This window comes from Squalius cephalus (genome assembly GCF_949319135.1).
Source record: "Squalius cephalus genome assembly, chromosome: 17".
Taxonomy (NCBI): Eukaryota; Metazoa; Chordata; class Actinopteri; order Cypriniformes; family Leuciscidae; genus Squalius; species Squalius cephalus.
In genome coordinates this window covers 19,959,977-19,987,663 of record NC_137138.1, presented here as the reverse complement: position 1 = coordinate 19,987,663, position 27,687 = coordinate 19,959,977, and the positions used below count along the sequence as shown (strand labels likewise).

Below are 27,687 nucleotides of genomic sequence, written 5' to 3'. Positions count from 1 at the left end.
CAAAGCTGACTTTTCAAAGGGAATATTCCAGAAATCATTCTAATATACTGATTTGGTGCTCAAGAAACATTTTTTATTATTATCAAAGTTGAAAACAGTGTTAGTATTATTCCACAATATTTTTGTAGAAATCATGTCTCTACTGTCACTTTTGATCAATTTAATGCATCCTTGCTGAATAAATGTATTAATTTCTTTGAAAAAAAGATCTTACTGACCCCAAACTTTTGTATGGTATACATTTTAATATATTGGCCTATTATATTATTATATTATATTATATTATATGTAAGAGATAATGTAGAGCGAGGCGGTTGTTATAGCGAATACAACCCCGACAGGCTGATCAGGACCATAGACAGTAAGATCAGGACCCCGATGCGAAGCTTGTAAGATTATATTGCTTCCGCTAACACCGCTACACCACGACACGCGATAAAAGGTATCTTTTCCATCTTAATCAGAGTTTTTGTCCTAAACAGGCGCGACACCCGACGATTCTATTTTAGAAACGGTTTCTATTTTTCTGCGATGTCGCGCTGGAACAACAAACACAAAGTGTGGCAATGATAATCTCAGGTACTGTTTATGTGCTTTATTTAATGTTAAAAGCGTGTAATGTGACTTTGAATATCATTTAGTGCTCCAGCTTTGTAGCTGTAAAAGCAACAATGGATAATTCACCTCAGATCTTGAAATTAAACAAATGGGAACAAGAACGTTCAAACTATGAACAAACAAGTGTATTCTTTGACAAAGATTGTTTTAGTAACTCAGCCTATGTATTTTTAATAATGTTTAAATGGTGTAATATTTGTGAATTTGATTATGTAGCTATTTATCCATTTTCTTACGAGTGCCGTCAAGATTACTCTCTGGTGCTGTGCACTCGCCGCGAGACTCCGCCCACACGCTGTACTGATTGGCTCTGGGTTTTGATTGATTTTGAAGCATCTCGCAGTCGCGTCGTGTCTAGTGTGGACAGACAGTAGACAGACATAGACTGTAAAAAAAATAGGGACAGACACATTATTTTTCGCTGGAATCTTATCGCGTCGCGTCTGGTTAGGACACGATGTAAAGAAAATAGCCCGTTTCCGTCTCTACGGTTACAATCCTGCGTCCATAGCAAGGCTCTGTTTTTCATGGCAACGGTGTGTTATACCAGAGCCCGTCTACGGAGAGCCTGCCCACTCCCTATTAAGTCCTATTGTACAGAATTTTGGTTGTAGTACCACCAGAGTTCCACTGGGGGCGATCGCCATGAGTGCAAAATGAATGGGAGTCAATGGGGCTAGACGGCTAAATTTGTCTCTTTCACCCGATCGCCGTTGAGAAATCTCAGGTTTGATTATACTTAGCAGATAACAGACCGCTGCGAAGTATAACGCACCGTTGACATGAAAAACAGAGCGTTGCTATGGACGCGGGATTCTAACCGTAGAGACGGAACGGACTATTTTCTTTAGCGGAAGCAATACAATCGTTTTTAAATCAATAAACTCCTTTTTAAATCAATATTTTGTGTCAAATTATTGATTTATTTGGTAGGTAGCCATGTAATAAGTGGGATAATGTAGAGCGAGGTGGTTGTTATAGCGAATACAACCCCTTCAGGCTGATTCAAGACCCCGACGCGAACCCGATCAGCCTGTCGGGGTTGTATTCGCTATAACAACCGCCTCGCTCTACATTATCCCTTACATAACAGACCGCATTCTACATTAGAATTCAACCAAGCCATGTAATAATATATTAGTGCATGAAAAACAGAGCGTTGCTATGGACGCAGGAACCGAGACGGAACGGACTATTTTTTATCTCTTTTTACATTGCTACCTACCAAATAATATATATTTGCACCCTCAGATTCCAGATTTTCAAATAGTCGTATCTCGGACAAATATTGTCCTATACTAACAAACCATACATCAATGGAAAGCTTATTTATTCAGATGTATAAATCTCAATTTCAAAAAATTGACCCATGTGACTGGTTTTGTGGTCCAGGGTCACATCATGTAAATAATTATTTATATATTAAATATATAAATAAAATCATCATAAGGTTCTGATATATATATATATATATAAAAGAATATTGTCTTAGTGTTAAAATCTTGTTTCTCATATTTCTCATAATTAAAAAGTTTACATTAAATCTCAGGGACTCTTCAAGTTAAAAACTTGGGTCATAAGGGATTTGTGCAACAACAACAAAAAGAGTCTAAGACAGTGTTTGAGTAGAAAACTATTAAAGGGTTGTGTGTCAGGCTTAATTGTTCATTGTAAAGGCCCAAATATTTGCATGAAAAGAGAAGAGAGATGATCATATAATAGAAAGATCAGAGGGCATTGAATTATAATGCTTGAGTGGTTCGAAGCGTATCGTTTGAGCTGGCTTTTATCACAGAGATGTCACGTCAGGGTTAAGATCACAAACTCTTTAAGATGGTCATAAAAAGCAGCAGCTTGACCTCTATTTGCATAACAGTGACATTTTTGTTTGTGTTCCAAAGCTTTGTGTATGTGCGTGTATCAGGTTATTGGGGTGTCAGTGTGCCATCAGGACAGCCTTGGGGCGACCGGGGGCCTGTGGGGACATGTTCTCCACCTCTGATAGCTTTGCAGTTCATAAACTCCTGTCAACCCTGTCATCCAATTCACACTTGAGTGCACCATCCATGCCTATCTGGAGATCAGCGCTGAAATCTAACGGGTCTTACAAGTGAAAGCCACCAATGATAAATGAGAAACCGCTATAGTGACAAGCATCTGTCAGACTGATAAAGCATCACTTTGACATGACCAGAAGCTCCCTACACGATACTGAATGTTCCAAGAGCAATTGAAAACAATTCAACATCATTCTATTTCAACACCCATTTCTGTTCGTTTGTCATTCTTAGGTCTTTAGAAAAAAAAAAAACGTTCAAGCCTCCCCTTTAAAAAACGACTGGGCTTTTATGGAAATAGGCCTACTTCATGCAAAACACAGCTCCTCTCTATTAAATATATAACACGCATTTCAAAGCCATAGAGAGTTTATGGTTTTGGATGTTAGGCGAATGGCACGCGGCCAGATGTGTGCCAGTGAACGACAGACGCGTAGAGAAGGTGATGCTCTGATTTATCTGTAGCCACGGGCTTTAACAGAAGACAGTCCTCCATCAAGTGTAGCTGTATAACTCCAAGTTCTGACAATCGTTCTTGTATACTTTATGACTTGACGAATTAAAATATGGAAATGAGTAGCTGCACAAAGACCAACGTTTTTTGCATGTCCACCTGCACAGACTTGTAAAGATTCCGGTAAGGAATCGTTTGGACTAGTATTTGGAAAACTAAGAGTCTCGTTTATGTTTCTCCGGCCTTCCCCACCCAATATTCCAGTGTCATATTTCATAGACAGTTAGGAGATCTGAATTGTAATCCTTATGGAGATGATAAGAAACTCTGTGATTTTGCATAATTCTTTTTTTCGTGCTTGATTTTTGTGATTACGGTGCAATGGGGGTGAACATTTATTGATATTATACCGAGACAGATCTGTTGACACACAGTAAACCTAATCCTCTGGCCAGACGATGACACGCCAGGATTCATGAAGACTGTCGCCGAAAGTGTTTTTTTACCCGGTCTCTCTCAGGTGTCCTGAGGGAAACCCGTGGGACTGGTGCTGTCTATAGGGGTAGAGAGCTGGGTTATAGGGGTCCGACAAGCAATCAACGAAAATGAGGCATGCTGGGGCAGGACATGCTCCACACTCAGAGCTTTCTTCATATCTAATGTTATCTAGGACTGATGTTCAATTCAGCGCCTTACACAATCATCTGCTTTAAGAATAAGCGCTTTTTATAGTTTCGCTTGCACATTTCCTTCCTCGAAGGAACCACAGCTTTAGAAAGAGAGCTTTCGTTTTATTTCAACGATGGCTTGTTCCTTGTTTTATAAACTTCTATGATGCTAAATGTTTTTTTTTTTTTTTACAATCAGCAAAAAGTGTAAAAAATGTAGAAATACTACACTGAACAAAATTATAAATGCAACACTTTTGTTTTTGCCCCCATTTTTCATGAGCTGAACTCAAAGATCTAAGACTTTTTCTATGTACACTATCAGAATCAGAATCAGAATCAGAAAGAGCTTTATTGCCAAGTGTGCTTGCACCCACAAGGAATTTTTCTTGGTACTGAAGCTTCCAGTGCACATATACAAATACAAATACAACAAGAAACATAGTAATACAAATTCTAAGAATAAAAATATATAAAAAATAAATAAAAATAGTATAAAAGTAAAAAAGTAGGGTCACAGTTGGGTTTAGTCCGAATAAACATTTACAGATTATGAACATATTTACAGTATTTTGAGTAGTATGAATAATATAAATATAAATATCACCTGAGTTAGAGAATATTGCACTAGACAATATTAGACTTTTGCACAATTGCACTAGACTAAAGGCCTATTTCTCTCAAATGTTGTTCACAAATCTGTCAAAATCTGTGTTAGTGAGCACTTCTCCTTTGCCGAGATCTTTGAGTTCAGCTGATGAAAAATGGGGGCAAAAATATAATTGACGTTTATAATTTTGTTCAGTATATATACTGTATATATATATATATATATATATATATATATATATATATATATATATATATAGAAGATGTACTGATTAGGTTTTACTTTTTTGGTTTATTTTTGTGTTGTGGCATTGGTATTTTATTATTGGTATTAGCTTTTGCTATAATATGTTTTTTTCAGATTTTTTTATGAATGTTTATGGAGTATAAGATGAAAATTATTAGTGTAACATGATAAATATGTCTTTAAACAAACAGTGAATCAAAATATGTTTTATTACATATCTGCTCTGCTCTGCAAAAAAAAAAAAAAAAGTATATGGTGATTAAGGCAGCATGTGGAAATTCTTTTCAAGAATGATGACTTAATTTGTACCATAATTCTACTTATGAAATTATGAAAAACAAATTTACAAATTTAACATTTAAATATTTACATTTTTTTACTCATTGAGTTTATTTTTCTTTATTAATTCATTTATTTTTGTATTGTGCTCATTTTTATTGACACACTTTAAAATAATATTTTGGTGCCATGAGAAATCTTGCTTTTAAAAGGTTGAATTTACATGAAATAATTGATTGTATTTTTCTTTGGCAGGGGTTCAGTAAAGCTCACCATTCCCCATTCCTGATTTCATTCTAGCACCAATTTTCACTTCATATTTACATGCAAATTGCCACTGTAATTATTGTAAAACAGAATCTGGAGCACAAGCGATCTCAGACAAAGATTATATCTGTGAGAACTTCTATTCACTTGTCCTAAGGCAACGCATGCATTGGATTGCTATGACACGTGAAAACTGCCATGGTGAAAGTAACAGTTTTGCACAGACATGTGCTGTAACTGAATCTTGAAGTGTGCTCATCAATAAACGTGACATTTACCAAGAATTACTGCAGGTTTCTGCTATTTTGCTGAGAATAAGGAACGACAAGCTGACTGGTGGATGTGGCTGAAACCATCTCAGATAATGAGCAATAGAAACCAGTTAAGCTCCCTGAATTCAGTTCATCCCCACACATTCAATCACAAATACTCAAAACACACGACTTAGACATACTCAGTGACGTAATGCCAAGAATCTAAATCCTAATTATTTATTGTTCTTACATTTAGAGTGATTATTAATTCTAATTATTTTATTTTATTATCTTTTAAAGTTCAAAAGAGGTCAGTATGATTTTTTGAAAGACATTAATACTTTTATTTAACACTGATTAAAAGTCATTAAAACATGAAATTTATCAAAAGTAACTGTAAAGATATAGTTAGATTTCTGTTTTAAATAAACATTCTTTTGAGTTTCCTGTTTATCAAAGAATCTAACAGAGTTTCCACAAAAATGTTACATTAAAACATTAAATGTTTTGAAAAGTGATAATAAAAATGATTCTTGCAAACCAAATCAGCATATTAGAATGAATTCTGGGTAATGAGGCTGAAAATTCAGCTTTGTGTCACAGGAATAAATTAGGCCTACATTAAAACAGAAAACAGTTATTTTTAATTGTAAAAAAAATGCAGCATGCATTTAAAAAAAAAAGAAGAATTATTATTTATTTGATTCATGTAGCATTGTTTTTACCACGTATTTAAATGCAAATGTATATTTAATGTATGCCCATTAATATGTTTGAATTGAATTAATTTGTTGACTGAATAAACACTTCAACCCCCTATGTTTCAGTGATTTTTAATTTCTAAATAAAGGCCTAAACAATTGAATTCCACGTCGAATCACAACGTAACTGGTTTTAAAATGAATATCTACTATACTGTGCATCTTTGCATAATTTATTTCGATAACGAAGAACTGTAAAAAAATATATGTTATGACAACATGTGTTTTTACATTGCTTTAACTCATCAAAATAAGTTAAGCAATTGTCAACTTTTTTTATAAGTTATACAAGATTCAACAATTTTAAAAAAAAGTCAGTTTAATGTAATTTAAGTTGAAATGACTGAAACATCCAAGTTAATTGTACTTAATAATTATAGGCAACGATTTCTTTCCTTTTTTTTTACAATGTTCCATATACAGAACACAAAACTCTTGTTGCTTGAATATTTCCTTCATTCGCTCTTCCAGCTGCAGAATGTGTCTTCCACTGACCATGAACATCTGCTCGGATGAATACAACAGGTTTTCTCCACACTCCTGCACAGCACTTGATGGGGCCGTGGCCGTAGGGCGTTTTTAATCAAGTTGTCTCAATCTATCTCCCCATCGGGCCTTGTGTTTACAAGCAACACTGGCCTATTGATGTGGCATGTGTCAGTAAACAGCAGGCACACTTACAGCGTCGTTGGACAAGAGACAGCTCTTTGGATATCAATAGAGTAGACAGCACTGAAGCTATTGTGTGTGTGAATGGAGATGAAGGAACGTGTGTATGAAGGCAGGGCGAGGTTTCTAGGGTCTGCAGATGTGTGTGTGTGTGAGTGGCACATGCCAGGTTTATCAGTGGATCTGTGATCTTCTGGTGATCACGAGGTCTCTGTTGTCATGCACAGACGCCAAGATCCTAACATTAAGTGGATTTAAATGAGCGGGCCGGCACAATTTCACCAACAGAGAGATATTTCAAGTTAACTGCAGTCAATAGCATGATTTTTATTGGTTAATTGTTATATAAAACAGTATTTTTACAGTATCACACACATTAAGCCACAGGCAATCTGATCTAGATCAGAAGACAGCAGCTGAGGCACCTGGCTATAAACACATGGCACACTCTCTGTGTTGATAGATTCAATCGATTAGATCAAAGTGACACATCTAAATGTAGAGTCAATTTGTTGTAGGGAGACAGTGAATCTTGTGTTTTGACAATAAACACCCGAGGAATCGAGGGCTGAGGGAGGGACTGGATTTTACAGGCAGAAATGATTGGCATATCTGTATATCAGTGAGTCCTACTGTTGGCATGCGCAACCGCGGGGCCATAAATCCTGGCCATTTACTCCGGTAAAACAGGGTATTCACTCAAGTTGTAAGCATCATTATGGTTCATTATTAGATTATTGCTTAATACATACATTTAAAATGTAATTTAAATCTACATCAAACTCCTAGTGTTAGAGACATTTGTCTTGCTGTAATCACAAGAATGCTTTAAAAAAAAAAAATCAGTTTACATTGAATCGAAACTTGATTATAAAATGTAATGAAAAATTACTGTTTTTCTTTTTAATTTTAGTATACTCATCAAAATAAGTTAAGCAATTCTCAACTTTTTTATACGTCAGTTTAATGGAATTTATGGTGAAATAAATTCCTGAAACATCCAAGTTAATAAAAGTATATATATAATTTTTTTTATCAACTTGGATGTTTCAGGAATTTCAACATAAATTCCATTAAACTGACTTATACAAAAGTTGAGAATTGCTTAACTTATTTTGATGAGTCAAAACATATGTTGTCATAACTTATTGATCATATACTTTTTTAATGCATATAGCCTATATAGTAGCTCAATAAACATAAATTATGGCATAATGTTGTGACCACAAATTTGGGTCAAATATGGACAACCCCAACTGTTGGTGTAATTTATTTAATTTAATTTTTAAACCCAATGGTTGTCTTTGTCCATATTTGACCCAAACATGGGTTGAAACAACCCATTGTTTTTGAAGGAAGCAAGAATATCTGAGTCTTTTTGTAGAAATAATTAGGCATTTTTATCCTTCCATATTTATGTAGCCTATATTTATTTTTTTATTTGTGTATTTATTTAATATTATACAGATACTAGTAAAATGCTTCTATTTGGCATTTTTAACATGTTTTTTGCATTCATTGGTATTATCAGCATGAGTCAAGTTAATAGGAAAACTAGAAATGTATATATTAACATGAATTTTAGAATGTGTAGGCAAATGAAGCAAACTTTCAGTACAAACCTCTCTTTTCACATGCTACAAATTATAGAGACCCAGTGCAGAATCTTATACATCTTACATTTCTTCACTGTACATTCTTCAAACTCTTAAAACGTACTGTGGTCAGCGACTTTTAACCTCGCTGCATTGTGTGGGGGGAGGTAAGAGGAGCTAACAGGTTTAGGGAACTGAAAGGTGAAACCCTGCTGAAACCAGCAATGAACAGCTGACTCATACTCTCTAATCTAAAGGAATGATCTTCCTATTTTACATCAGTGTTTTATTTTCCACCTTACCAACAAATTCCTGAACCAAATGAGCCAGTGGAAGCAGAGCAAATGTCAGTTTCCCTCTGTTTGGCATGAGGGAGCGGGGATGAAAGACGATTCCCATGACAGTCATTAGTCAGGTAACCTCAGCATTTCTGTGCTTATTTGACTTCTTTTATGACTACTGAGGTCAGAACACTTATGTAAACTAACTGGTCCAAACTGCTTCAGTTCAAATTTGCTTTCTTTTCATCTGCACTGCCAAGTCTTGACACGCAGTAAAAAAGAACCACCAATCAGCGTGTCACATACTCTACACGATCTGTATTCTGCTGTTTAGTGAACGCCAGTCTATAGATTCACTCCCTGAGGGAAGAAACGAGTTGGGTGTATTGCAAGATATAACGTACAATATCCCATATGTCACACACCCTTATCAGTCCCATTCAAATAGGGCCATTCATGATGAAGTCATGCTAAGCTATTGCCAGTATTTAGCTAAATAAACAGCACTTATGGCATCACACAAATATTTCCACTTGTCTCTCCTTTTCTTAAAACACTGTATAATGAAAGTGAATAGAGAAAATCTGTAAACGTTTAAATGCTCGATGTTTCAATAGACCTACAGCTACAAGACAATCAAAATGCGTGATAATGTGATTTAAGACTGGAGAAAACATTTATTAAACTTTGTTAACTTCGTTGCAATGACAACATAATGCAAAATCCTAAACAATTGTACAATTGATGACTTGAACAGTCTTAAAGCTCAAATTCACAAGTTTTAACAGAAAAAAGTTATACATTTATAAAATTATAAGCTTCACATTTCTGCTTTTGAATCATCCCAAAAGGAGTCCCATTTACTTCCATTGTAAGTGCCTCAACATAACCAAAGTGGAAATTAATTTTTGTGTTAATCCACAAAATGCTGTTGATCGAGCTTAATTTATTGAACCAGAAATATTCAGTTATGTTCTTTTCGGATATTACCAGATATGTTTGTAAATAAATCAATTCTTTAGAATGTTACATTCGGCTGATTCCAACGAAGATCTTATAGTCTTGTGAGGAATATTGTCCTTCATCTGAGTAGCTGTTTGCAACCAAAGATTTTGAGACCCTGAGGAACAAGTTTTGTTTCATATAAAAAAAAAATGGTGTCCCTATGGCTGTCAAACCAGTCTTTTCCTCTCGATTAGGGTTTGTTGTTTAACGGTTCCTTTAGCTGTATTCCCCCTCACCTTTCTTTTACTTTAGGTCAGTGGCTGTAATGACAGACTATAGTTTTGACAATCACATGTTGGTCTCTATAGGCTTGAAGTGTTTGTGCCTTTTCACACATATATGTATTTATTGTCCCTTTCGCAGAATTCTCTCTTGCTTGACCTCCTCTTTGGTGTGGATCAGATTGAATGGACTTAAGTCCATGATAACGACTTCTTTTCGTGTTTAAGGCGTGTTGTTTAACGGTTCTTTAGGGATCTCCCTCCCCACGTCTCCTTTATGTGGGATGGATCACTAACTCTATTGGCAGATAGCAGGTAGATCTAACTTTAACTGAGCCTCATCACATCTTGATAAGCACTGAATGATGAATCTGACTGAAATACGGGTGAAAGTTTTGTGATGCATTGCATCTCTTCCGTTGTATTCAACTTTTTCCCCCTTTCATTTCACGGTTTTAATTTTGCTTTTATTGTTTTAAATGAGCTTTAGAAATGTCTTGTTTATTGCTTCAATCTTTAAGTTATAGTGGAACATTTTCAGTTCAGTGTTGAGTTTTATTATGTACCCAGCACTTACAAGGACAGTTCACTTAAAAAACAAACAAACAAACAAACAAAAAAACGGTCACCATTACTCATCATTATGTTATAAGCCTATATTACTTAGTTCTGTGACACATAAAAGATATTTTGAAGAATATTTAATCTGTTTTGTCCATATAATGAAAGTCAACGGCCTCCAAAACAACAACATTAGCTTTCCTTGTATGAAAAAAAAAAAAAAAAAACACACAAATATTTTTCAAAATATCTTCTTTTGTGTTCAGCCGATGAGAAAGTCTAGATTTGAAAAGACATGAGTGTGGGTAAATGATGACAGGTTTTTAATGTTGTTTTAGTATTATTTATTTTATATTTTCAGTTTTCACTTGATTTATTTTGTAATTTTTATTCGTTTTTTTGAATACTTATTTTTATTCAGTTTGTGTTTTTAGTTTAAGTAACACTGTAAAAACAAATCTATGATCAATAAGTTATGACAACAAATGTTTTTACATTTCTTTTAACTCATCAAAATAAGTTAAGCAATTTTCAACTTAAAAAAAAGTTATACAAGATTCAACTCGTTTTTGTAAGTTGAATGTAAGTTGAAATGACTTAAACATCCAAGTTGATTGTACTTAATTTAATGCAGCAACATTAAATGCCAAGGCAAGATGTCTATTTTTCTTAAGTTTAAGATTTTAAAGTTATATATTTTATTCAGCCTTATTTCAATGAACAGAAACCATTTGTAATAGTTTCAGTTAACAATAACAGCACTGTTATAAATATGATAGCAATAAAGATGGTATCAATTGTGAATATGCATGTTTATTTTGGCAAAAACAGTATATATTACAATCACAAAATATATAAAGCAAACAATACAAATAGAAAATATTGACAAATTCATATTTATGCTAAAAGTCAGTGCATTTATGCATGTTCCAGCCTTCAATTGTACAGAATTGAAATATGTTGCAAAAACAAAAAACCACAACACAAAAAACGGTACTGGGAGCAGTAGCCCGGGGCGATTACTGTTGTCTTTCAGCTGCAACATGATTTAGATGATGTCAGCACGTGAGTCTGAGAAGAGCGTGTGAGAGCGTTCACACACAACTGTCTGATAGAGGGAATCTCCTCCGCATCCACTCGGACCTGCTGAATCAGGCACTCCGATGCGGGCCGACCGCTCCCTCAAGTGCCTGTGGCCACAGTTCATACATGATGGTGCTATGACCCGAGCTACACCTCTGTTCCGTCCCGTGGATACAGCAAGTCAGAGGAGCCCAGCACGGGATAGAGCTGGCTGGTGTACTGGTTGAGCATAGTGTCATTATAACTGTCTGTGAATGGAGCAGGCGAAGTGGAAATGTTGGATGCGACAGGGGGAGGAATGTGGGTTTCCCATTGCGGCACGGTTGCGCTCGGTGAGTACGAGCCATACGCCCCATTAGGAGAAGATTTATGGCTCAAAGGCAATGCCAGAGAAGATGGAAGAAGAGCCTCTCTTGAGCCTGAAGCCACATCACCCATTTGATGGAGGAAACCTTTGAGACATGGTGTCAGATCTGCGGAGACTGGAGAGTTTCCTCTCTCGGAGGTGTCGCTGGGCTCTTTAGGACTTGATAGAGCAGAGTCCGATCCAGAATAGCCTTTACCCTCCTCTTCGGCCAAGTCGGACTTTCTCTTCCTTTTGCGACGGAAGTTGCCATTATCGAACATCTTCTCACAGTTTGGGTCAAGGGTCCAATAGTTGCCTTTACCTGTTCAACAGAAGCAACTTTATGTTATTTTGGCAGTTGAAACATGAACTAAAATGGAACTAAAACCCAAACAGTAGAACACAAGAAAAATTCTAAACACAAGGAGTAGTTTGAGCATGTTCTAACCTGGATCGGTGTCATCTCTGGGCACTTTCATGAAGCAGTCGTTGAGTGAGAGATTATGTCGGATTGAGTTCTGCCAGCTGGCTTTGCTCTTGTTGTAGAAGGGGAAGTTGTCAGCCACGTACTGGTAGATCTGGCTAAGAGTGAGACGTCGGCTTGGGGCTCCGTGTATTGCCATCGCAATGAGTGCTGAGTAAGAGTATGGAGGCCTCACGAGTTTCATCAGATCTTCTTGGGACGGCAGGGAGAACCAGCTGATGCTGCCGTCCGAGCCTCCGATTCCACCTGCAGACAAGTACGACTTCGGCATCCCGTAGTGCTGAGGCCCTCCGCTGTGACAGGGGGCCGGGTTGAGCCCAGGTCCGTTGAACCACAGGTAAGGGTTGGAGGTCTGTCCGGCGTATTCTCCGAAATCGTAAGCGGACGGCAGGGTTTGCTGTGGACTAGGCACAGGCTGAGTGCTGTAGAAGTTGTCACCGTACAGGCTGAACTCTTGGGACTCCTGCCCCATGCTGTGGAACTGGGGTGAAAGGGCTTGTGGAACAAATGACGTCATGCTTTCCTCCCTTTTTTCTTCTGTTTGTTCTGTCGTTCTGGGAGAAAATACCATGTACTGTTCTGCTGCCTCTGTCTAACACAGGTGGATTGGTCAGGTGCATCACAACCTGACACCTGTCTCACCTGAACTATTTATACAAGTTTTGTAACACCCTCTCTGCTCTGATTGGCTGTCACGGTCACAGCTCAGCCCTCATTTGTTTGGAGGTGGGGGGGTTGGTTAGATTTATCAGTGAAATATCTTAAGTTTCATAAATGACTCGGGTGGATTCATTTAAATTCCTGAATTAATATTACCATGCATAATTCCTAACCTTCATATCATTATGCACAACACAAAACATTTCGTATGTCACATACAAGTTGAATTTAGATAAATTGGAACAGTTCTGGATCAGTTACAATTTGCAGTATTCAACTAATCATATTTAACACTATATACAAGTAGATTATTGTGTTTTAATCTGAACTATTAAAGTGAAATGAGGGGAAATAAATTGATAGATATATCTAGCTAAATAAATAAATAAATAAATAAATAGCTAAATAAATAAATAAACAAATCTTACCCAATGTGCTGACAAATTTATCTAACTAATTTTAAGTTAATACCAATGTGGTTTCTGTGGCATTATAAACAAGACACCATCATGCCATGGGCTTGGTTAATTTGTTTACATTTTTAGATCACTTGAAGGCGCTGTTGGGGGGTTAAAGCTATTTCATCTTACCCCCGCCCTTTCACTTGAGATAATGCGAATTCAATTTGAGCCATTTGGGTCTCTTATCATTATTTGGGTCTCATTTACATTCTTAAACCCTGCACGCGCAGAGCGACTCCACTGTCTCGGCGTTGCCTGATCGCGCGCGATTTATTGAAGTCTACGGTTTATTTGATCCGTTGTGCCAGCTATTGTGGCCAGATTATTAAAACCTGTTGTTGAAGTGATCAAAACCGCAATGAGTGAGTTGGCCTACCTTTTACTTTAATGTGCACTCATTTAACGTTATTCGGTGAATTTTCGCGGGCGAAATCAGTCATCGGCAGTTTCTCACGAGGAAGAAAAAGTTCCCCACACAGATTCCACTCGTTTTCAAGTTGGTCCCGTGAATTCCCCGAGCTTAACAACAGAAAGCTTGGTTTCAAAGTGACTTCTGTTTCGAGCAGTGCTTCCAACGCTATTGAAAATGGACCTAAATTTCGCTAATGTGACCACACCCCATAATTTCCTTCTTCAAATGTTTTTATTTTAATTCAACCTGGCTGACGAAAGCGTGATAACCGATCACGTCTAAAATATTTACCATTAGGCTACATTAAATTGCAATAAGTGCAGCCTAACTAGACTCTCTTAACGCACATTCTTTTTTGGGGAAAAGGGAGATTGGCAAAGATTGATATTTATTTATTTTATATATTTGTTAATTAGGCCTACACATAATTAATGACAGGGGGTCAGATAGTGGTTATTTTCTTAGTCCATGCAATAAAAGCAAGTCCCTGAATCAGCAAGGTTTTATAGAGTAGGCCTAGGCTATTTACTTCAGTTACTAAGGTAATGTTAATCCTAGGACCCTTTTCAGGGGTGGCCAAAATTACAATTTGAAATCAGTCAGAGCTAGAAATGTATCTTCATACAGGTTTAAGCTTCATATTATGGGTAGACTACTTTCTTTGAGCCCCCACCCACAACCACCCAACATCTTGTTTTGATGTCCTTCAGGGGGGAGCAAACCTTCTTTAGGGGGTCAGACCCCCAACCCTCCCTGTAATTCGCATCCTGAGTGTATAGGCTAGTCGATTATCTAAGTAATACAAGCACTTATAAATCTGACACAATTTCACCAGTCTTCCTCAAACAGCATTGTTATTGTAGCCTGTTGCTTTGACATTTCATGCCAAAGTCATTGTAACCGAATCCCCTTTTGTGCACCGACGTGTTGTCAACTCGGAGACAGTTTGATAGACGTGAGATAATTTAGGGGAAACTGTGCCCTGCGTTTCACCTTTATAAAGTGAGTCTTCAAATTATTAATGGCATGTGAACAGAATGATTTCAAAGAAATAAGCGACAAACATAATCCTTGTTGACAGTGTGACTAATCCTCAATCAGTTCCTCACACATGTAGAATTATAATCTTTATTGTCTTGTCAATATACATTTCATATTTCATGATCATACGAATTTAACAACAAATAAACAGGAACTCGTGGAAAATTTCAAATGAAAGGTGACAAGACTGATTTGTTTGAGAAATAACAATAACAGTCAAAATAGTGATAAAATAGGCTACTCTTTTTGTTTATATGAACAGATATCCAGTACTATGCAATGTGCAGCTATGCATTTAAAAACTTTACAATGTTTTACAGTTACACACACACCTGAGAGATTTTGAATTGTGTTGATTAAAAAAAAAAAAAAAAACCTCAAATCATGAAATGAAAAAGCAAAAGTAGTTACTGTGAATTAGTCATGTAACCTACTATGTTTAATATCCAGCTGGATAAATCAGAGAACACTGCTTCTGCTGGCTTGATTCTCGGTTCTTAGCATCAATAAGAAGGAGTGGTGTGTGTTTGTGCTGGTTGATAATGCCGCCAACTCGCTCAAAAGTCTGCCAAAGACAATCAATAGTGTTACAAGCTTTGGTCATTGAGCATGTGGCTATAATTACAGACATAAAAACAACAACAGTTTGAATACCTCTGAGGATTTCATCCCAGTGCCTAGCATGAATCCATTTTGGAATCTGCGGATCTGAATGTTGTAAACTTTTTCCTGGTACAGGACCACGAGTGTGTAAGGCTGGTTAGAGGATCGATTTGAGCTGTCTCGCACAAGGAACGCCCCATCCTTTCAAGGGACACATTTGAACAAATTAACTTTGTTAACCTGAGAATGATATATTTTTTCCCCAATTCCAATGAGAAGTAACGCAAAGCCTCACCCTGTTAACTCTTCTCAGACAGCTCTCTGCCTCACCACGGGAGATCTGACCCACATACCAAGCTGGATCCATGTCCTGTGGAGAAATAATGAGATATTTGGGCTGACAAAGACTAATGAGAAATGTTTGTCTGTTTTCTCTGAATTTTTGAGACAATTATGATTAATTAAAACCAAACATTTCACAGAATACCTAATAGTAACATGAGTCAAATGTAGCATAGAGTAGGCTGTTAACTATAGGCCTACACTGTAAGAAAAATGCACTAGAACCTTGGAGAAGTAAAAAATACACCATATACTGTAAAAAAAGATTTTTTGAAGTAGTAAATAAAGATTACTGTAGTCGCCTATGTTTTACAAGAAAATAGGCCTACTTTTTCTCTCTTTCCACTTCAAAATGTCATGTTTTATTCAGTGTGTTACTTGCCTTTGTTTGTAATTATTTGTGTATTCAGGGGGGGGGGGGGGGTCACAATTTAGGTAAATTTACTAGCAATTTCTGAGTGAAAATCGTTTCAAAGTAAATCCTATATCACATAGCACAGTGTGCTAGAAAGTAGATCCCAGTTATTCCAGTATCACCTCAAAGGAAATACAAGGGCGCCATCTGCTGGTCGGTCTGTAGTGTGAGCAGCAGTCAGAACAACAGTGCAGAATTGGGCTACTATTACTCCGTTGCTGCGGGTAGTTTTCGTAGTCGAGATTTATTTATTTTTACCCTAGATTGGGCTAGTTTTGACAAATTGTCTCTGGTTTTGATTAGCAATCCGCTTGTTAAATCTGACGTCACGTGTCACCGTTTCCGGGTTCAAGCGCTCTATCAGATAGGCTACCAAAAGCAAACAACAAACAGTGCTAATACACACTCACGGTGTGCTGTAATACTAGTGAAAAATCATGACCCTTTTATTAGAGTGATGTCTTTTATAAGTATTTAAAATATTAATGTCCAGGGCGTCATGAGCTCGGAGACTTACACTGTAACGTTTTAAAAGCTTAGCTTAAACGTGTCATATGAATAAATAGTGCTCATTAGTGGCTGTTGAGATAGTACTCTCATGGCAAATTCCAATCGGAAGTGTGCATCCCTATGCCCTACTCACTCCGAAGGGCAGAACATGACTAAAAATGATTAAATTACTTCCTTGAAGTGACCATCGCATGCTACCTTCGCTAACAGACTTGTGGAAGGGCCCTTTGTGAAGGGATTCAGTTGTTCACTTTCGTTTGGAACGCTCCTACAAAGGGCGTCCCTTTCCCGAGGTGCCCTTCAAGGGTGGAAAAACACTATTTGGCATTCTCCCTCAATTGAAACGAATGGAGGCTTGACCCGGAAACAGGATTCCCTACGTCACGATTTACCAATTGGATTGGGCGGGTTTTGTTGTGCAGACCTGGCAACCCTTGTCAGTAGCTCAAGCACTTTAAAGTACTGTACCTGCATGCCGCCCATGTCTGTTTGTGGTGGTGGTGGTGCTCTTGCACTTCTCCGGTGATCGTTCATTGCTTTCATTCAACAAAATAAAAGGTGTATTTATTTTCATTGAATATATAGTAAGATAAATCAAACTAGTGAAATCCGTGCTTACCCTCCTGCAGTTTTGCCGGTAGTGATCGACTGGGGCTAACACTGTGTGAAATGTGACAGAGATATAGTCAGATATAGTGGAGTATCTGCACCTTTAACTCATGTTTTTGAACATCAGTATTAATTTGGCCACATATTCTTGAGTAGTATCAAGTCTGACCACCCACAGACGGTGTTCTCATTTGAATACACACGTGTCTGTTTGAAAAGGCTGTCCGTGGGTTCCTGGCGGTCTTGGCGATGGATTCCTGGCGTGCAGTGGAAACGTGTTGGAGCTGTGCCTGACAGCTGCAAAATCAGAGTATTCAAACATTGGGCGTTTGTGTGCTTTCTTATTAATTCTGTCATCAAAAATATGCAAATACACAAAATAAGAAAATGACTTACTGTCATCGTGAGACTGTTGAAGAGAAACCCCCCCCCCAGTCAAATTAAGTGAGTGAATTGCTTTATGATGTGAATTGCACAAACAATTAGGACTGTATGTGTGTGTGTGCTTTGTGTGTACCTCGTTTCTGTAGTCAAGATGCCTGTTGGAAAAAGAAATACAGGTTACACTGGCAGCTCAGTGAATAGAATGGTGCAGTGTTACATTCTTGAATCTGACCTGTTTTGAGAGTAGCCTGGTGTTACGGAGGAGGCACTTCTGCGCACCCCTGATGGAGGAAGTAAGGGTTTGGGAATTCTCATTGGGTCTCCTGGCAACTCCACTGGAGGGAGTCTGAGAGGAGCAGCAGGATTGCTGTAGGACAAAAAGCATGTGACATCCTGAAGAACGGATGACAAACCTATCATACTTAAAAAAGAGATTTAGTAATTGACCGCTACTATGAAAGTGATTTCATCAAGTAGAACATGTTCCTGAATCAACATCTTTGTTGATCCTGGAAAAACACATTCCAATCAACCAAGCAGATTTGAGGGTCAAGTTGACAGTTTATGTCAACATTAGGGTTACAACAAGGGTTAGGTGCTTGTTTTTGGACAGGAATGTTGTTCCAGGATCCACAAAATATGCCTTACTTGGCAAAATCACGGTGAGCTATAAATAGCGTATTCTATGTGCACAGATGTAATTGCAGTCATTCAGTAATTTCAATGTGACTATGCTATAGGCTAAAGTAAACAAACCAATAAGAGATCTTAAATAATGGTAAATTATGACTCTAAATATTGTCATACTAAAGCTGCACATGCAGAATACTATTAAACAAAAATTCAATTAAATAAAATCATACCCTCTTGGCGGTTGGACAGCCTGCTGAAGAAATAAATGATTAGAGAGATATTAAAACATAAATTATTATTGTTTTTAGTTCAAATGGAACTTGAAAATTCTAAGACTATTTTTGGGGGAAAAAAGGTCATTTATATTTCAAGCATATAGGCCTAGACTAAATAATGCTACATATTTTTACTATATATATAGCTACTGATATTGATTCTTAAAATATATATTAATTCTAATATAGTATATTAATTAATTAATTAGTGATTGGTAAATGCAAGTTGGTGATATGAAAAAAAGTGGGAAATTAAAGCATGCGGAGGTAGGACAAATCAAACTTACTCTGTCCAATGAGCTAGTGCCCCTTCCACCTGTGAGGACACAATACAGTCAAGGACTTCCCTTTAGCCTTTAGGTAATCTGAATTGCATTATTACTGAATTATTATCTGCTAAAAAAGCATTAAGAAATAAATGAGCGAGTGGCAGTGACCTGCTACAGGAGGAGGGTGGCTTCTGTCCAGAGTTCCTGGCTTTTTGCTGCGGTCTACAGCAGGTGCTACAAGAGCATGGGATGGGGGGGGGGGGGGGGGGGGGGGGGGGGGGGGGGGGGGAAAGGTGGATCAGTTCAACAGCGTCCCACCCAGATTAGCTGTCACTCAGAACAAACATACTCTCTTACCTGGGGGTCTTTTTAGGGGCCGCTCTTCTCTCACATGTTGTCCAACCTAATATTGAATGAAGATTTGATTGTTTATAGACTCAAAAAGGGAAAATTATAGACGAAGTGGGACACATACTGTTTGGAAATATGATGGACTCACACTTGGCCGCTCCACATGAGGGAGAGAGGGTCCGGGGCCCGGGCGCTCCGGAGGCACAGGCGGTTGGCTTCTGCTCACTCCACGTGTGCGGTTATTATCTGATAAATCAAGGAATCCCATCATGACTTTTCCAAAGGACTGACACAGCAATAGGATGGAAAAGTGTCCACTTTTGCGTACCAATATAGTCGCTGTTTTCCATGGGTTTAGCGGGACAGATCTGGGCCGTGTCTTCTTTTGGCTCGGATGGAGGAGGCTCATAGCCATTATCACTGTCTGACCCCTCCTCTGGGGACTCATAGTCTCCACCGCTAGCATCACCTTCTGAAATATTATCCTCGTCAGGATCCTCGTAGTCGTCTTCACTGTCCTCCTTAATGAGGAAAGAATACATGCCCGTCAGATGTGATGCTGATCACTTCAAAACAGTTTGAGACACACATAAAAGACTTACAAACTCTCCTGGGTCCCACGCTTGATCCTCATATTGATCAACTGAAAATAGTAAGAGCAGGTGACTTCTAGACAACATCTTTAAAAGCAAACTTGTAACATTGAATATATTCTATGTATCATACCTGGTGGTTGTGGGAAGCTGGGAACTGGCTGTGATGGCCTATTCACAAAACAATAGGGATAGTTAGTCGCGTTCTGACAGTAGATGCACTTGGTAGTTATATGATGAATTCATTCCATTGATTTATTCATCCTCATGTGGACTTTTTATGAAAAATGTCTCAGTGATTATTTTTTTTGTTCATATAATGAAAGTCAACGGGGTTCATTGTTCCAATGTACAAGCAAAAAAAGAGTTTCTCAAATAACATTCTTCAAAACATTCTTCTTTTATGTTCCGCAGAAGAAAGAAAGAAAGTTATATGTGTTTGAAACCACATGAGGGCAAGTAAATCATGAAGTTTTATTCAGTAAGGATGCATTAAATTGATCTAAACAATAAAGACATTTATAATGTTGCGAAATTATTTCTATTTTTAAAAAATGAACTTTCTATTCATAAAAGAAACCTGAAAAATTTGTAGCAGGGTATTCACAAAACTATTAAGCAGCACAATGTTTTCCACATTGATAATAATAAGAAATGTTTCTTGTGCAGCAAATCAGCATATAAGAATGATTTCTGAAGGATCATGTGATGCTGAAGACTGGAGTATTGATGCTGGATTGTAATAATACTTCACAACATTACTGTTTTCACTCTGTTTTTGATCAAATATTGCAGCCTTAATGAGCATGAGAAATTTCTTTCAAAAACATAAAAAAAATATTACCAACCCCAAACTTTGAATGGTAGTGTCTATTATATCTCAGATATAACACAAGAATTGTGATGGTAGAGTACTGGCCTTATTGCTGGAATCGGTGGAAAGAATCTTTTCTTCTCTTTGTTGATTTCCTGACAAATCTTGGAGATAAGCCTAAAAATATAAGGAAACACCAGTTTCAGATCCTCAAAGTGTAACTAACACTGCTGGCATGTTATTGATTAGTAGGCGTTTTAGGAGACAGAAAAGCATGTAATAATTTCTTTATGAACTGACTGAGGGTTCAGCCCATGCAGGCAGGATGTGGTAACAAAGACATCATTTTGTCCTCTTTTCTGTGCACCTGACTCTACTCAAACTAACAATAACCATATTACCATAAAGTCACTGTGGCGTATCTAATGCCAAATTTGCTTTTGGGGAAAAGTCAATTACATTTACTTATTTAAGTGTTATTGAGGTGTGAAATGTAACAATTTCGCACCGAACATGCTCTTCATAAGAGTTTCTGCATCAACGCAAAGGTTCCTGCCACATCTGCTTCTCTGGTTTATCTTTCCTGTGCAGTATTTCCTTTTCAATGTCACTATGTCACCGATGGCGTTCTTGCATGCTTCTACCTGTTTGTACACTGCACAGTTGATTTGGTCTTGAAATAAATAAATAAAAAGTATGTCTTTGAATACTGTGGCTATGATAAATTATTCTACACTTTATGCCATATAAATTCTAAAGTTGTCTAAAATATTAGCGATTTACCCAGAATAAGAAAAACGAATGACAAATACACAAAATAAGCAGAAAAACAAAAATGCAGTCAGTACTTACGGCGCATGAAGCTTAGGGAACTTTTGAAGGTCATTTTCAGTCATACTCTAAAATAAAAATACAGCTTGATTTTAAATTCGTGTGTGTGTGTGTGTGTGTGTGTATGTGTATACAAAATAAAAAAGAAAAGAAAAAATGTGATAAATCATGAAAATACTTGTTTTTTTAAACACACAATGTAAAAAAATTATTTGATTTCACATCATTTTTTCTTTGGTCAAATCAAAGATAATTAATGTGGTTCAGATAACATAATACGTTGAGTTTCTGTTGATCAAACCAATCTCCATTGTATTAACTCAAATTTCAATTTGAGTTTCAATGAACTCAAAATTTTAAGTTAAGTTAACTTTAAGTTAAATTAACAATACTTTTTTGTACAGTGTATATATAGTGTGTGTGTGTGTGTCTCTCTGTGTGTGTGTGTGTGTGTGTGTGTATATACTGTAACATTTATAGCACCTTCATTTATAACGTTTTTTTCTTTATTTTTTTTGTTCTAATTCTGACTGATTAGGAGTTCTAACATTTCTTGTTAGTTTTAGATTCTAATTACAGCAGTTCCGGAACTGTTGGATCAAGGGAAACAATGATGCTACACTGAGTCAGACCACAAACATCTGCTTTGTAAAGGGTCATTTTGGTCTGTGCTCCACAAAGAATATAACTATTTATAAAATAAATAAAAATAAAAATATAAATTAAAACTATGAATTTTACAAATCGAAACTCACACTGCAAAGGAACAAAAATATACTGAATTATGATGATACACAAAATGATGACATGTAGGCTGAAAATGGTCATTTCTGCTTTCTAAATGCAAAATTTGGGCTGTGACCCAGCAAAACCAATGGACCGAATTTTAAATGGTGCTTACCAGAAACCTTGGCCCACTGATGTTATATCGTGTTATGACCTTATCACATCCAGTTAGATTCCGCTAAAGATAATGAAAAAGAAATTATATCAGATGAATATGGGTCGCACACATATACACATATCTCACATGTATAAACAACATAATGTAATATTAAATATCATTTAATATCAAATATAGGTCTATCAAAGTACATTCAATGCCATTTTTAGGTTCGTTGGTGCTGTAACAAATGTCTCTCATTTCTCAGTTTTTGAAATTGGTATTAAATTCACAAGTGTGTGTGCTGAAGGTCTATAAAATAAACATAGCAATAGCAATTTTTTTTAGTTTCAATTCATGTGTTTTGACATTGAAAGATGAAAAGAGAAAGCAACTTACTCTCTTCAGAAATTCTGCTAACCGTTGTGGATCCCAGCTCAGAACCTCCGATTTGGATGGAATACCATCGAAACTCATTGTTCCAAATTTACTACACTTGCTTATGAATATCAAATCTCTGATATCTTCAAGCATTGAAAAAATGTTGCCACTCTCACAGTGGGTTCACACTGTGTCTGACGCTATATCCACCCAGAACACGAGGAGACTGGTGTCAAATCAAGAAAAATAAATCAAAGGATAAAAGACACCAAAAAAAGACAGTGACTGATTCACCCAGTTTTAAAAGCAGACGTGGAAGAATTGCTCAAAATTCTACCAACATTTTCATAAATGCTTAAAAAAACCAACACCCCGGATTCGCCTGAGCACTGTATGAAAAGAAAGAATGACATCCACTTCCCCATAGACTTCCTGTTAATGATTGTTGTGACAAATAGGGGAAGTACAGCCCCTTCATGAAAAAAAAAACCAACACATATTTCATGATATATTATAATTCATCCTCGCCCACTCAGAATGATGTAGCCCTAGATAAGCATTGATAGACAAAACAGTGATATTTATTTGCCTTCATTTTCTAAAACTGGCCAGTTCCATGTCATTCATTACTTAAACTCTAAAGTAATTTATCATAATTCAGAATCAGTGTTAGAAAAGTCCTTTAGTGGGGATTACACACTTGCCAATTAACCTTTGCCAATCACACTTCTAAGTAACACAAGCAAAAATCATTGTACACTTGCTATCACACTGTAAAAGAAAGTTGCTGCCTTAAATTTAAGTACAATCAACTTGGATGTTTAAGTCACGTCAACTTAAATCACATTAAACTGACTTAAAAATGAGTTGAATCTTGTAGAAATTATAAAACAAAGTTGAAAATTGCACTTTTGAGATTTATACATCATCTGAAAACTGAACAAATAAGCTTTCCATTGATGTATGGTTTGTTAGGATATGATAATATTTGGCCGGGATACAACCATTTAAAAATCTGGAATCTGAGGGTGCAATAAAATCGAAACATTGAGAAAATCGCCTTTAAAGTTCTACATTTATGTTCGCGATTGTGCTGCATTCACTCACAAAAAGAAATGTTTTATGTATTTACGGTAGAAAATTTACAAAATATATTCATGGAACATGATCTTTACATAATACCCGAATGATTTTTAGAAAAATCTATAATTTTGCCCCATACAATATATTGTTGGCTATTGCCACAAATTTACCTGTGCTACTTGGTTTTGTGATCCTGGGTCACATATTTTGTCATAACTTGAGATTTTTTTTTTACAGTGCATGACTGCTAACTTTGCAAGCAGAAATGATAACACACACAGCCAAGTTTACGATAGAATCCTGTCCTGTCCTATCCTGTTTACATTACTTCTCTGTTGAAGCCACATGCTCCTTCAAGATCTTTAAGGTCTGCAAACCAGTCTCTTCTTGTCGTCCCTAAAACGCGTCTCAAAAGCAGAGGGGATCGAGCTTTCTCAGTCGCAGCCCCGAGACTGTGGAATGAATTGCCTCCTCATGTTAGATTGGCCCCCAGCCTTCTGGTTTTTAAATCGCGACTTAAAACACATTTTTATTCCTTGGTTTTTAATCCGGCATGAGAATTGTTGTAATTATCTGGTGTTGTATCTTGTCTACTTATTGTTTCTTCTCAATGTACACTTTGGTCAACATGGTTGTTTTTAAATGTGCTATAGAAATAAAGTTTGTATTGTATTGTATTGTATTGTAGAAAATAATTATATGCTGTAATAAACACCGTCATTTTATTATAGTCATAGTCACATCTTTTGGCTCAGAGCTTCATTTGCCATAATGATGCTAAATATTTAGATTATTATTTAAATGCAGATTTAAAATCCACATTTAGATTTAGCATTTTGATTGATAATACCAGCTATTTTTTATCATTTTAATTTAACCATAAACATATATAAAACTATTTACAATTGCACTGTTTTTAACTTAAAAAAGTAATAAAGTAAACCCGGTTAAATTGTGCAATTTTTGTATATGCTTCATTTCAAAACATGCACCCAAATTGTTTTGTGGGAAATTACGAAATACTTCATTTGCAAAAACAAAGCGTTGAATGATTATGTTGACTGTGACCTGCAACATGAGCGTCTGGTTCAGTCCCTGAACTGCATTTAACACCCACTGCTGGAAAATATGAGTTGCAAGCATTCAGTTGCTCCTGTTCTTGGGTCTAGAGGGGTTAGTTCATGGAAATATCTCTTCCACCACTGAATATTCACTTTGATGAAGCTGTAATGTGCATTTGATTCACAAACGGATGTTTTGTTTAGATATAGTTATATTACATTCATTTGATGTCATGCAGTACCCCTGCTTTGTCACACAGTTATTTCCATTTCCTGGCTGCTTATACGCAGAAGAAGGTGGTAAAGTGGGTGTATTAAAATATGTCTGGAGGAAAAGTCAGTGAATGATCTTGATTCAAGGTAATGTCATTCAACATCAACTTGATTCAACGTCAATAATGTTAAAAGGAGCTCCCACACTGAATTCAGTAACGAGACCTGAATTTATTTGAGTGGAAACTATCGTTTGCAATGGTTCTTTAGACGCTCTTTCCTTCAGCCTTTATTGCTAATTTTATATTTATTTGAGTATCTTATGACTGATGCTATAGATTGTTTTTTAACTCACAGTCTATGGTCTCATGATTATCTTTGAGATGACAAACCTGTCACTGGTACTAGATTTTTCCTCATTTTTAATAAAACTGACATGCTATATTTCCTCTTTAACTGTGCACAATGGAAATGTGGCATTTATAGGCAAATGAAGGCCTGAACCCTCTGACTACGCGTCACCATGCGTCTCTGATCGAAGGCCACTGAACTCTTCGTAAACTGTGTGAACAGCTGAGCCACTTCCCTTTATCAATCAACATTTTGGTCTTTGTTGGAATATTTATCTTGTGAATTGGCATTTTTCATTGACAAGGTCTATGAGACATCATTTACAATGTCAGATGCTGACTTTTGATTTAACCTATTTTATTGATTATTTTGCTAAGTGTTTTTTTGCATTTAGTAAATTCATGAGATCCAATAGCACCATCAGGTGGTGATCTACTATATAGATCAATACCAGATTAAACTTTTCCTTCACTTTAGTTTTTGGTAATTAGTCCCCAGAATAATAATAATAATTTGTTCAGTTGTCAATAATAGGATTTACAGTTCCTCTTGAATGTATGTAATGTATAAATGTATTTACTTGAATGCACTGTGTTTGCTTACATAAGATAAATTAATATTCTGATATCATAAACTAATTTATCTGTAACTAAAAAATAAAAACATTTTAAGATAGTCTTTTCCTATTTTTTTATGGGCAGATTTACAAATATCACTGTAAAAAAAGTTACTGCCTTAAATTTAAGTGCAATTAACTTGGATGTTGAGTCATTTCAACTTAAATTAAAATGACTTAAAATGAGTTTAATCTTGTATAACTTAAAAGTCAAACTTATTTTGATGAGTTAAAGCAATGTAAAAACATGTGTTGTCATAACTTACTGATCAAGTAATTTTTTTTACAGTGTGTGTGTGTGTGTATAAATTAGAGATGCACCGATATGAAAATTTTGGCCGATACGGTAATTCTTTGTATTTGAAAGCCAATGTCGATATATTGGCCGATAAATCTAAATACAAATTTTTATGTACTTTTTGAGAGCCTGATTACAAAAACAAAAGTCTCACCATTAAAAGCCATGTCCCAAACACACAATTATAATGTTCCCATTATAATTTTATGTAGCCTATGTCGGAGTTGTGCCGTGCATGTTGCACTGAACTGTATTTTCTTTAAGTGATTCCAATCATATTGCAAACGATTCAAAACCATCATGGCTAACAGTGCACATCTGAAATGTCTCAGTTGAAGGATATAATACATTATTTATCAGCTTTAAAATATTGGCCAAATTTTCTTATTCTTATTATATCTGCCAATACCGATATGATGGCCGATATATCGTGCATCCCTAGTATGTATATATACACAGTACCAGTCAAACGTTTGGAAACGTTACTATTTTTAATGTTTTTGAAAGAAGTCTCTTATGCTCATCAAGCCTGCAGTTAAAAAAACAAACAAAAAAAAAAAACAGTAATATTATGAAATTTTAATACAATTTAAAATAATGGTTCTCTTTTTTAATATACTTTAAAATGTAATTTATTTTTGTGATGCAAAGTTGAATTTTCATCAGCAAGTACTCCAGTCTTTGGTGTCTTATGATCCTTCAGAAATCATTCTAATATGATGATTTATGATCAATGTTGGAAACAGTTGTGCTGCTTAATATTTTTTTTATAACCTGAGATACTTTTTTCAGGATTATTTGATGAATAAAAAGTTAAAAAGAACTGTATTTATTTAGAATAGAAATCTTTTGTAACAATATACACTACCGTTCAAAAGTTTGGGAACAATAACTATTTTTTTTAAAGAAATTAGTACTTTAATTCAACAAGGATGCGTTAAATTGATAAAAGGTGATGGTAACGATTTATATTGTTAGAAATGTTTTTATTTTGAATAAATGCTGTTTTTATGAATAAATGCTGTTAACGTTTTACTCAATGAATCCTGAAAAAAGTATTCCAAAAAAATATATTAAACAGCACAACTGTTTCCATCATTGATAATAACTGAGTATCAAATCATCATATTAGAATGATT

At 36.1% G+C, this 27,687-nt stretch overlaps 2 protein-coding genes across 2 annotated transcripts; both read right to left on the bottom strand.

Annotated features, from left to right (window-relative positions):
* Window positions 1-10,947: 10,947 nt before the first annotated feature.
* Window positions 10,948-15,081, bottom strand: foxi3a (forkhead box I3a). Its single transcript, XM_079846517.1, has 2 exons — window positions 12,424-15,081; window positions 10,948-12,297 (listed from the first exon to the last, which is right to left on the bottom strand). Exons 1-2 carry the CDS (start codon window positions 13,028-13,030, stop codon window positions 11,777-11,779), a joined length of 1,128 nt encoding a protein of 375 aa, XP_079702643.1. The 5' UTR covers window positions 13,031-15,081; the 3' UTR covers window positions 10,948-11,776.
* lcp2a (lymphocyte cytosolic protein 2a) lies at window positions 15,046-23,153 on the bottom strand. Its single transcript, XM_079846516.1, has 21 exons — window positions 22,945-23,153; window positions 22,564-22,626; window positions 21,684-21,730; window positions 20,937-21,008; window positions 20,151-20,188; window positions 20,027-20,067; window positions 19,753-19,945; window positions 19,573-19,670; window positions 19,431-19,476; window positions 19,242-19,307; window positions 19,092-19,120; window positions 18,760-18,779; window positions 18,129-18,263; window positions 18,030-18,051; window positions 17,909-17,921; window positions 17,716-17,809; window positions 17,523-17,563; window positions 17,372-17,439; window positions 15,932-16,006; window positions 15,688-15,837; window positions 15,046-15,598 (listed from the first exon to the last, which is right to left on the bottom strand). Exons 1-21 carry the CDS (start codon window positions 23,077-23,079, stop codon window positions 15,473-15,475), a joined length of 1,572 nt encoding a protein of 523 aa, XP_079702642.1. The 5' UTR covers window positions 23,080-23,153; the 3' UTR covers window positions 15,046-15,472.
* Window positions 23,154-27,687: the final 4,534 nt, after the last annotated feature.

What these genes read in the sequence shown, in the direction of transcription:
- foxi3a (XM_079846517.1), bottom strand. Translation starts at nt 13,030, where the DNA reads ATGGTATTTTCTCCCAGAACGACAGAACAAACAGAAGAAAAAAGGGAG. An exon ending in CAGAGATGACACCGATCCAG is followed by an intron (nt 12,298 to 12,423) that starts GTTAGAACATGC and finishes TCTGTTGAACAG; the next exon opens with GTAAAGGCAACTATTGGACC.
- lcp2a (XM_079846516.1), bottom strand. Translation starts at nt 23,079, where the DNA reads ATGCTTGAAGATATCAGAGATTTGATATTCATAAGCAAGTGTAGTAAA. An exon ending in GCACTAGCTCATTGGACAGA is followed by an intron (nt 18,780 to 19,091) that starts GTAAGTTTGATT and finishes TTTCTTCAGCAG; the next exon opens with GCTGTCCAACCGCCAAGAGG. An exon ending in CAGACATGGGCGGCATGCAG is followed by an intron (nt 16,007 to 17,371) that starts GTACAGTACTTT and finishes ATTTCTCCACAG; the next exon opens with GACATGGATCCAGCTTGGTA.